Raw genomic sequence first — 12,176 nt, 5'->3', positions numbered from 1 at the left:
AGCGGAACTATAAACCAGTGAGGAAATATAAAGCAGAGTGGGTTTCAAAGAGTGAAGGGGCAGCGAGGCCTGTAGAGCACCTAAAACAACAGAAAGGGACTCTCTGAGCTAGACAGGAAATCAGGGGACAGGTACCAGAGCCCACTGTATGGCAAATGATGGCGAGGTCATCGGCGGGGTCTGTCTTGTGTTGCCTATTCTATGAATACAGCTATTTTCATTTTCTCTTGATTCTATCATCTCAAATTATCTCCGTACAAGTAGTTAGCCTGACAGAGGAGCTCTTATCCATGGTCAAAGCCAATACTCCTAAGCCCATGGGAACCAACCGGGCAAGAGATGAGTGGCTCAGCACAGATCCTCCCCCGACGTGTGCACAGCACCTCCACGCACTTGCCGTACGCAAGCGGCTGGCTTGTGCTGGAGGTGACCCACACCGTTCAGCCACCTTTTTGATACTTAAACCCTCTCTACTCTCTCCAGCCTTGAAAACCTTGCCCCAGACAAATCAATCCCACTCAAATCATGGTAACTCTTCCTTAATATTTACCAGAACTCTGTCTCTTCATGGCCTTCCAATTACCATGTTTTTTCCTAAGCTATCAAAGATTAAAACTAATACTTCAAATAATAGTCCTTTAGATATCTTTGGGAAGTGGATATTGTGTGATTTTCTACCAAACCATCCCCTCTTTCCCCACAACACACACACACACACACACACACACACACCCCTCTTCTTCACCAAGCTAAATAAATATACTCAGTCCCATAAATACAAACAATCCTTCATAGGACCTGGTTTTAAATCTCTTCCTCATCCTTGTTGCTCTGTAATCCGTAGATCCATTTTGCTCACCTCTCCCATAATAGGCAGCGTAACTGCTACATCCCACTGCTGACTCACAGTGAGCGAATCCTAAAGATTTGTTTCACATATGCGGCTTCTAGCAGCCATGGCTCATCCTTCCTCTACTGATGCAGCTGGAATTCAGGACTCCTGTCTGCCCACTGAAGTTCATACTAAACTTGTGAGCCTCAACCTCATTTCACTGCACCTACCTTCCCTAGCTCCTAAGAGCTGGATCCACCGACACCAGCAATACCATTACCACCTTCAGACTAAACTGGATCCCACTTCCTCCAACAATCTTGACCAAGGCAAATGCGCATTCACAGCCTCAGCCTACCATCTGAAACACAGAATTAAGTCACTTTTCCAGCTTTTACTGACAAATCAATCCTGGGATTCGGGTGGTTCCGGGACTATTCCCAGGGCTCCTACACTGCCCCTTCCCTCACTCCTTCCCCAGTGCATCCCTAAAACTGAGTATGAATTTTATCCCTAAATCACCAGTTCAATGGCCACAGATTACTGCTTTCACCCAAATCAGTGATCTTGAAACAATATTCCCTTGTAATAGGAAGAATAAGACAAAACTGCAAAATTAGCCATTTCCAGAAGCTATCATTCAGAAAGCATATTCTTTGGTCTATAGGTAGCAGGTTAACCTTTTTCTATATATGGAAGACAATCTCACATTCCCCTAAAAAGTGTTACTGAACTTCCAAAAGTAACTTTCAATAAATATTTAAACCAATTAATGCCAAACAGTTGGCAAGCATATACACTAAGCTTTAGATACTACCAATAACATCATTTTTCACCAAAAATACGTCAACAATCACAGGCAAAAGGACAGAGGTCATCTAGCCCTACTCCCTTGATTTTAAAGTAGGAAAACCAAGGCTCTAAGAGACTAAGTGACTTGTCAAGGTGACAGATCAGGCCACTGACAACCTTGAAACAAGAACTCAGGTCTCCAGATTCCCCATCCACAAAGTACCTAGAAATCTATAAGGTACAATGGGCTTTACAGAGGTTGAAACAGACACTGGACCTTCCCGAAAAAGTACACACATGTGGTAAACAATGTGATCCACAGGATATTATGAAATGCTAAGCAATTAAAACATAAAGATAATACAGATCAACACTCATATGCCTTTATCATAACAGCTTCTCCAAGTGTTGACTGTAAAACAAGATAGTTGTTAAAAGCTGATCATTTGGATCCTCTCTTTTCCACTTAGTAGCTACATATGCTTGAGGATGTTATTCAACCTCTATTTCCTCATCTGGAAAGTGAGGATAGTAGTGTTTACCTCACAGAGTGCTAATAAAGACTACATAGTAAGTTATAATGTACTTGGAACAGTGCCTGCCCCTGTAGGCACACAACAGTTGCTCTTCTCTACTTATGTATTATTCTTTTCCATTTAGATAACAACCAACTCTTGATATTTATCATATCTCTGTAAGTCTAGCCAACTTTCACATGACACTGGAAAAGAAAACAAGTTTTCCTAAAGGATCCAGGTTTTGAGTCAAAAATTAAATAATAGTAGAGACATGGCAGAAAATAATGGATATACATCCAAGGCATATGACAAGTGGTCAGAAATCAGGCGAGCTGAATTATGGAGAATGACAGGCTTTGCCTGCCTTGGATCGGCAGGTATGGGATGAGAAGTGCCAACAGTTTTCAAAACCAGTCAAGCCACAAATATTTTATTTACCATATCAAGTTTGCAATCCACCACAACTATCGGCCAAGAGCCTCTTTACGCTCCCTAACCATTCTAACTTTCCCTACTTCTTCCCTGTATCAGCAGCCTCAAGGAGAAAAAAATCCCTCAGGAAATAAAAATGGAGATGTCCCTGAAATACAATTCCCATTTCATTTCCCATGAAAAGTAAACAAAAATGAATTATAAAGAGAAGCACAATGCATTCATTCCCCCTTCGATCTGCTGCCTGGCTCTCATGAGGCAGACCTGCCTATCCTCTAGGCTCCGAGTCAGAGGGGCTGTCCATGGCTGGCGAATGGTTAAGAGCAATTCAGCTGCACATGAGCAGAAGAGGTGAAAAATCTCCATCGGGATCAGAGCACACTCTGGGAGAGCTCTAAGGGGATCAGAATTTAATCAAAATCACTTACCTGATGCTTACACCCATGCAACAGCATATAAAATGGAATAATGAGAGAAGAGATGGACCTGGTTTAAGTGGCTAGACAGGAGGTGACAATGCTGACGTAGGGTGATACACACAAGGACAAAAGAGAGATTTTCAGAGTCATAAAGAACGGTGGCAAGATATGACAGCAAATTGGCCATACTGGTTAAAACTTAATGAGGCTTGAAGATCACCCAAGATAATAGGATTTAGTAGGAGACAGAAAGTAGGTGCTGCTGGCAATTGGGACGAGACCAGCCCTCGGAGAGAGGATGTAGGGAGAGTCACAAGTTGAGCCTTTTCATGTTTCATTTTAGGGAAAAGCCAAGTATCCTGTTGGAAGCATCCTCTGGGTAGCTGGAAAATCATAATATTATGGAGCCTTTCAGAACATCAACCAGCTCACAATTTAGTTGATTGAAGAGCTTTCTCTCATCAGCAATATGTTTTTACATGACAAGCTCTTAAAACATGGGATAGGCACAAGAAGGATTTAGAACGTATTAAAACTGAGTAACAATATATTATGAATTATGAACAAAAAGTGGGAGTATTTAAGCTGTAAGTTCAATATATAAAGATGATTTTATGGAGAATAACTACCAATTTTTTCCATTAAAAAAAAAACATTTATGTCACTGTCAGGCACAGAATATTAGGCGTATGGATCATTATTGTGACCTCAGGTAGTATTTCACAGGTTTATTATATTACATAAAGTAGGTATAATATTACTTTAAGTTCTATGAATCATATTTTTATTCAAATTCTCACTGACAAATTCCCATGTCAGTTTTCTTGATGGACTTAACAAATATAAAACCAGTCATAAAACAGTCCAAGGAAACTGGAAGCTTTTTTTAAAACAATCATTGGTGACAGTTAAACTTGAAATTAAAAAAAGACTTACCACATTTTCCTTCAGCTTCCTCAGCTTGTCATCTATCTCTCTCAGCCGGTTTTGCTGATCCCGTTGCTCTTTGGTGTTCCGAAGCACCTTTTCTCCTGGAGTTATTTCCATATTTCCATCATCATCATGAAGGTCAGGTTCCTAATTAAAAAAAAAGAAAAATTCATGCACAGGCTGAAAATGTACCGTCATACACTGCTCCGAAGCAATTGAGCTTTGAAGGTTGGTTTTGCTTCTCAGACAATATTTCTTTCCTTCAAAATGATATTCATAATTCTCTAAACTCTTCCTATTTGAGAGGGAAAGGTCCAATGGTACACGAAACAAGTGGAAAATAAACTCAGTCATCTGGAAAGCAAGAAGTTCGAGTGAAAACAGCAGTGGCCAGGAAGCAGCACCTGGGCTCTCGTCCCCACTCTGTACTTACCGGCTTAAGACCATGGGCAAATCACACTTTCTCTGGACTCCACGTTTATTATATATGAATGACAAGAAAAAAATCCTGCCCATTCCTGCTATGAGAGACCAAGGTTCAAGAGCGAACTGGACTCGGCAAAGTCAAGAGTTTTGAATCCTAGCTCTACCTGGTTCCTGACTAAGATGGTCTTAGGGAAATCAATTAACCTCTCTGACCTTCAGTTTCATCATCTGCAGAATGATAGTAATATCTAGCCTAAAAGTCATCACACTACGTAGTCAGCATGCAACAAATCTTAGTGCCTAACAAATGTGAGTGAAATATGTCCTTTGAAAAGAATATGAACTACGTGGTGAAAGTATTTCACTATTATCAGCATTATTTGAATGGACGGAACCATAACCTCCCAAAGTTAATATTATTTCTAGGTGATAAAAATAGGTATTTCTTGACAGTAAGTTGGCCTTATATCTATAGCTAAACTTTCCAATTTTCTCCCACAGATCTCCTACTCCGTGTTACCATGCAGATGCCTGACATCGATGTCATGTCTGAAGTGGCTCAAACCGGAATTCTCCCACATTCTCACGCCTTACAGACGGTTGGTCGCCATCTCATTTTCTACTACCTCTTAATCAAGGCCCTCCTCTCTTTCTCACTCCCTCATCATTGCCCTGAACCGGGGATTTTCAAAACCCAGGGTGCTTCAGACCCACCCACAGAGCCTGGGAAAATCTTCAAAGGCCCCCCTCCCCATGGACATTCCGACTCAATGGGGGACTGACAGCCTGAAGCACAAGTACTTGAAAATTTGAGAACTGTCACCGTAAGCTACTGCTTGGGCCTCTGCACTGATCTGAGAGCCACCAGTCTCCCCATGCACTCCAGCCTCTGCAGAGAAGCCACGGAGCAAGGTGCAAAGTCCTCACCCATTCCTGAGCTGTGCCTGGACTAGCTCTCCAGTCTCACCTCCCACTGCTTGGGTCTCAGACCCAAAGGCACGGCAATATTCACTCCTCCTAGTTCTCCACCTCTCCATGCCTCTTTCCTCCAGCTCCTCATGAACACTCCTACTCTGAGCACAAGTGTATTTCCCCTATGAAATGTCCCCTGACATACTTAGGAAGGGCAGTTATCTTGGTCATGCCACATGTTCCTCATTGCATTTACCACACTGCGGCTGCTCAGATGGGGATGGTGCCTGATCCCGATCACTGTACTCCTGAAGCCGTATGGACACTGGTCCATAGACTGTACAGCTGACCCTTGAACAGCGTGAGTGTGAGCTGCTCAGTCCACTTTCATGCAGATTATTTTTCAGCAAATAGAGTACTATAAATGTACTTTCTCTTCCTTATGATTTCCTTTCCTCCACCTTTCTTTACTGTAAGAATGCAGGATATGATACATACAGCATTCAAAATATGTTAATTGACTCTTTGTGTATTGGTAAAGCTTCCGGTCAACAGTGCGCTATTAGCAGTTAAGCTTATGGGAAGTCAAAAGTAATGCACAGATTTTCAACTGCACTGAGGGCAGAGGGTGTCAGTGCGCCTCACCCCCACATTGTTCAAAGGTCAACTGGGATTTGGTTCTCAGAACTCTTATCACATTAATGTGTCAATGAAATTTATATTGTATAAAATTCTAATGAGGAGACTATTGAAAGAGTATTTTAATTTCAAGAAGCGATTCTTTTACATTTTGTATTCCCCAAAAGGGGACTCACTTCTGGTAGCTTCAATCTCTAGAAGCATCCAGAGGGTGAATTATTATCAGGAATTTTTTTAAGAAAGAAACCTAATGTTAGGGAGGCATGTGGACAAGATGGTATAAAGGTTCCTCTGCAGCTTTAAGCAAATAGGATCTCATGAACTTTCATAAAGATACCCCTACTCTGAAGTAGGATACACAGTGTGTCAGTCTTTCTGAGTTGCTATTTCAGAAGACCACATACTGGGTGACTTCCAAACAACAGAAACGTAGTTCTGGGGGCTTGGGAATCCAAGATCAATGCACTGGCAGACTTGGTATCGGGTAAAGGGCTGCTTCCTGGTTCCTAGATGACCATCTTCTTTGCTGGGTCCTCACATGGCAGAAGGGACAAAGGAACTCTCTGGGTCTTTTTTATAAGGGCACTAATCCTGTTCATGAGGGCCCTACCCTCATGATCTAACCACATCCCAAAGTCCTGACCTCCAAATACCATCACACTAGGGATTAGATTTCAACATATAAATTTTGAGGGGACACAAACATTTAGTCTATAAAACATAGTGAGATGAAAAATACCCAAATTGGATTTCATTTTTAAATGGAAATCTTTTTTAAAAAGGACAGCATTTTAATAATCTACAACTATGATTTTTTTTAAATCTTTGAGTAGGCAAAGAAAAGACACAGAAAGAAAAACAGTTCGAAATCATACTTCATCAACATATTAAATTTTGCTTATTCAAAGCCACCATTAAGGCAATCCAGACTGAGAGTAAAGTATTATAACACATAAACCTGTCAAAGTACTTGTATCCATAATATGTAAAGAACTCACACAATTCAATAATAAAATAAATAATAAATACTAAAAAAAAATCTAGCTTTAAAATTACTTGAATAGATACTTCATAAAAGATATGTGAATGACAAACAAGCACATGAAGAAGTCCTAGCATCATTAAGTCATCAGGAAAATGTAAGTTAAAATCACAATCAGATATCACTATACAACCACTAAACTGACCCAGATGAAAAAAATTTGTTAACACCAAATGTTAGAAAGGTGTGGACCAAGAGGAATTCTCAGGTGTTATTGGTGGAAGTATGCAATGGTACAACCACTTTGGAAAATTGTTTGGTAGTTTCTTGAAAAGTTCAATGTTGTCCATTCTATGACCCAGCAATTCCACTCCTGTGAATCTATATCCAAGAGAAAAGAAAATATATGACTGAAGCCTTGTGCACACATGTTCATAGCAGCTTTATGCATACAGGCGAATGTCCTTCAACATGAGAATGATAAACTAACAAACTATGGGAAACATCTGACACAAGCTAGGACAATGGGACTCCTTCTTCTTGACCTCTGTCTTGTGGTTAGATTTAACCAATGTGGCAAGAGACTGGAGGGAGGGAAAAGAGAGAGCTTGCAGTATTTTTCCCCTTCTCCTCCCTGCTTTGGCATGATGGTTTTGGCAGCAATATATCCCATCAGGTGCCCATCAGTAGAGTTTTCTTAGATTCAACTGAATATTCATGCTCAAACACGTGGAGAGAAATGTACTGAGAAGAAGAACATAGGACAGGAAACACAGCAGGGCAGTGTCAGGAATCTCTCCTCAAGGAGAGTTTCTGCTGCAGTCCATGCCATGGCAGTTCAGGTGCAAGGGGCAAGGAAGCTACCCTGGCTTAAAAGCTTCCTATCTCATAAGAACATCACCTCTTGGGGCACCTGGGTGGCTCAGTCATTAAGTGCCTGCCTTTGGCTTGGGTCATGGTCCCAGGTCCTGAGATCGAGCCCCACATCAGGCTCCCTGCTCGGCAGGAAGCCTGCTTCTCCCTCTCCCACTCCCCCTGCTTGTGTGCCCTCTCTTGCTGTCTCTCTCCGTCAAATAAATAAATACAATCTTAAGAAAAAAAAAGAATATCACCTCTTGAAATGACACCACAGGCACACCCCCACAGGGTCCTGGCAAGGGACATGCCAGTCTCAAGAATCACTGCACTTAAAGAGACCTAATATATGGCTTCCCCACCAAGTCTTCATAATTCTCCCAATCCCGCATCATTTTTAGCATAAGCAAAGTTGCTTTCCAACATTGTTAACGTTCCAACTTTCATCAGACTGCCAGGGAAACAGTGAGGAAGTTAACTATAGCTCAAATTCTCATGCCCAAGGGGGAAAGATTGGTAAATCCTTTGCCCACGCCTTCTATGATTACAATTTTGGATGGCTGGTGCTTCTCCCATGGCTCTAGCTCTCCCTGAGCTCCGATACACTTTTTCTTCCCCCTACCCACTGTTGCTAGTCCCTAGGTATCCCAACATCCCTTATTGGCTCCTTTAAATCTATTAATAGTTCCTTCATTTACTTATCTTCAAAATCCAAGCTGGATGTTTTCTCTTTCTTGCCCAAAACTCTAACTGGTAGACTGTGTGTGTGTGTGTGTGTGTGTGTGTGTATTTGTAGAGAAGTAGACTGGGAGGAAATTCAACTTGATGGTAAAAATCTTGATTCTTTCATCTAATTTTTCTTAGATGTTTTTGTATTTCCTAAATTTTCTATAATACCCAGGTATTAATTTCATAAGTAGAAGTCAAATTTTTTCTTAGGAAAACAGAACTATTATTCTCCCAAGGCTCTTTCTGCTCTGCTCTGACAATGTGACTCTCTGTCCCCAAAAGTATTGGCCCAAAGGTTAGATGTTAGCCCCAGTTCTACTGGTGTAACCAGTTATATACTTTTAAGCAAGTCACTTTCTCTTTCTGGGTCTCAATATCTTCCAAAAGAACTTTCTTCCAACTCTCATAGCCTATGAGTCTGTAATTCTCTACAGCTGGACCCAAGGATATGTACATCCTTCCTCAGTCGTGGTCTGATAACATAACCATATAGTTCCAATATTTGAAGGACAGCATGCAAGCAAAGAGAGGCCAAGAGGGAGCAAAAAAAAGGTAATCATCGATTCTGGCAAATATTTCCCCCTGGCATATTCAAGAAGCTCTGTGGTACCAAGAGAGTTTCTACTGTCACATCGAAGTGCCAGCCAGTGCTATCTGTTTTTATGCTCCTCAGGAAATATCTTGATTTCCTATGGTGGTAATGTTTGAGCAGATTCTCTGACCAGCCATGTGGTTTCTGTGTTTCCGAGGCATACAGGAATGCTTTTATTCAGTGAAAGTAAAATTCAGTTCAGCAAAAGCTCTCTGTGATATGCATGGAATACCCAAGGAGCCACAAGAAGAGAACTGATCCTGAGGTCAACAGCTATTTGTTGATTTGACTAATTGACTGCCAAGGGATTCTAAGTTCAACCTTAGAAAAATATCTCTGGTGTAGACTGAGCCAACAGGGTTCTCTGAAGCTAACTAAACAGGAAAATACAAACCTGCCTAAATAAAGCCAACTTGCCCCATGTTTTCAAACAAAAGCTATATTTTTCCAAAGGCCACTGCTATTTTCCTGTCATCAGATGGGTCATTTGCCTGGCAGTACGAGAAGTAGGGAAAAAAATCTTACGGCCAAATTGTTTCTACCATTTTAGAATGAAACAAAAGAAACCTTAACTACACAGGATACTTAACATAGAAAAATAAAGAAATATAAATACAAACTTAAAAGTAATCTGTAAAACATAAGAGGCAAGAAGAATTCCCCAGATTTATTTGGGAATGTTTGACAGGTTAGCAACGACCTTCAAAACAACTTCTTGTTTATTCCCGAAAAATCCATGCTCTTATAGCATACTTATATAGTTTTTGGATATGAGCCAATGGTCAATAATATTTCTGTGCTTGTGATTAGCATACATAAAAAATTCCCAGATTCCTGCCCTCAACTAGGGTATTGAGTAATCTGACGTCAAGTAGACTAGTTGGCCATCATCAGGACTCTGCAAAACCCTGGACTCAACAATGATACATCTTTCAGGATTACATGTCAAACAACATTTTCTATTTCCTCAACTTTAGCTAATGGTGAAATAGGAAGAGACACAAAAAAACAGTTAATTGTTGCTGTCAGCAACAGTATGCTCTTGGTAAGAAAAAACATGAATACAACTACAATTTCCATCAAACAAATGTTCGTTAATTTTTTGTTGGTCTTACCAAAATGCATACAACTGAATCAACATTTTAAAAACAAAAAAATAAATAAATCAAATTAAGGGAGACCTTTATGTTCAGTTTAACTAGCTAGTTTAAGAACAAAGAAATGCCTCTTTTCAATGAGGACAATTTGAAGACCCTCTCCCAACCAGAAAAAAAAAATCTAACCATAGAACTAGAATTCTAGATTTAGTATGACTGATTGCATGAGACATGAATAAATTACACTTCTTTACAAGAGCCAAATGGAATAGAATTTATTATTGAATCCAGTTGCTAAGGACTTAAGAAACTAAATACCCACATAACTCCTATACCTTAGATATTTCAAGAGAAAGCTGGAATCTAAGACAGCTACAAATAAGAAATATGGTGACTAAATTATAGAACATCACTCAATTTTATGGTGGGATTTACAATATGAGGAAAGAACTAACTGATTTGTTGGAGGGTTAGGGGATGGATATGGAAAGGTATGCCCAGTTAAACCACAGATCTTAAGAAAAAAAATTGCTTCAATTAGTTCTCTTTTGCTAAGATGAAATGAAAATAAAAACCAGATGTAAAAATGGCACCCATGTGATATTATTCACATTACAGCCATAGTAGTAATATGCCATTCTTCCTTCTGAATGTGACCACATGCTTTGTCTTACACTAAGGAAATCAGATACTTAAAAGCCAAATTCTGCTTTTAAAATATTGCCATAAACTTAAGAGCCAGGCCAAGGTATCCTCTGAGAATATCCTAATCAGCAAGCCCAAAAGGAAAAAAAGATTTCTTAACTGCTCCTTTCACAGCAACTTCCTTAATCCCTGAGTCACATCTCTGGAGCCTCTCAAATTATTCTGACTCGAGTACGTTTATCATCCTAGGCTCACGCGCCTACCCGCTTAGCCCCTTATAGTTGCTATAGTCCATTAAGTCAGAAAGTCTGCACGTTTCAACTTGTTTGGGAAACTGTTTTCTTGACCAAAATAAAACAAAACCAAAAAAAAATCTCCAAAGGAATTTTTTAAATATCATGCCTTTAGCAAATAACCTCTCCTTTCTCTGTGCCCTTCCCCGCCAGTACACACTTTCTATACTTTCCTAAGATCGGTTTGCATATTGTGATACTTCTTTCACCATATGGTCACTCCGCAACTATCCTCCAGGATGCTACAAGCTGCTTAAAGGTTGGAGATGAAGCCACATGCCAATCAGACACTTGACGTCAGCCCCCACAGCATCTCCGGCAAAACAAGCAGGCATTCAACGAGGTTTTGACGGCCTGCACAGGGACTGGGTAAGTGACCCAAATGCACGCAGGAGGCCTTGGGGCTTGCAATACGATACGGAGTCGTGAATACTGCGGCAAATGGGAGAACCCGTGCTCCACAGAAAGCTGCAGTTGTTACTCAGAGCAATCCTGTAATTTGCCAAGCAAGGATTCAGGTTTCAGGTTGCCGGACTCTCTACTTTCCCAAGAAAAACTAGAAATGTAGACATTTATATGAATTCACCCAATTCTGAAATGTTGCCTTAAAAAAAATTGTAAGCCCTATGCGGGCTAAAGGAAACCCATGTGTGAGTCAAATTTGCCATGCAGGCCACCAATTCTCAACCTCGTGCTGTATAATGGCGGTCTTCTCTGGGCCCCTGGCCCCTTCTGCCTCATTCACTAGTTCCTCATCCTCCTCCGGTCCCTCTCTTGTGGAACTGGACTTGCCTGATATTCCTTCTGGATGCGCTTTCTCTCGCTCCCTGGAAGCACCACAGCACTTTGCTTCTATAGCTTTCTGTTGTGCTCACCTATGTCGTCTTGTACCACATGTGTATAAAAGGAAAGGAAAGGTGTTCCTTAAGTCACTTATTATAGTAACATCATTGGTTGAGTTTTGTGTCAGACACGGTGCTTAGCACTTTACACAAATCCACTCAAACACCCTTTAAAAGAACCCTAAAGAATAGTATTATTATCACCGGATAGACAAGGAAACTAGGGTTCTGGGTGCTTCTA

General features: G+C 40.6%; 1 protein-coding gene across 3 annotated transcripts in view; it reads right to left on the bottom strand.

The window, feature by feature from the left end:
* Positions 1 to 12,176, bottom strand: part of FSIP1 (fibrous sheath interacting protein 1) — a 192,855-nt gene that overhangs the window by 126,684 nt on the left and 53,995 nt on the right. For all 3 annotated transcript variants that reach the window (XM_078053389.1, XM_078053390.1, XM_078053391.1), the window contains one exon: positions 3,930 to 4,070. In XM_078053389.1, coding sequence (XP_077909515.1) covers positions 3,930 to 4,070 — 141 coding nt within the window. The remainder of the gene's footprint in view (positions 1 to 3,929; positions 4,071 to 12,176) is intronic.

The sequence above is a fragment of the Halichoerus grypus genome, chromosome 8, assembly GCF_964656455.1.
Source record: "Halichoerus grypus chromosome 8, mHalGry1.hap1.1, whole genome shotgun sequence".
NCBI lineage: Eukaryota > Metazoa > Chordata > Mammalia > Carnivora > Phocidae > Halichoerus > Halichoerus grypus.
This window is presented reverse-complemented; position numbering and strand designations above follow the sequence as displayed.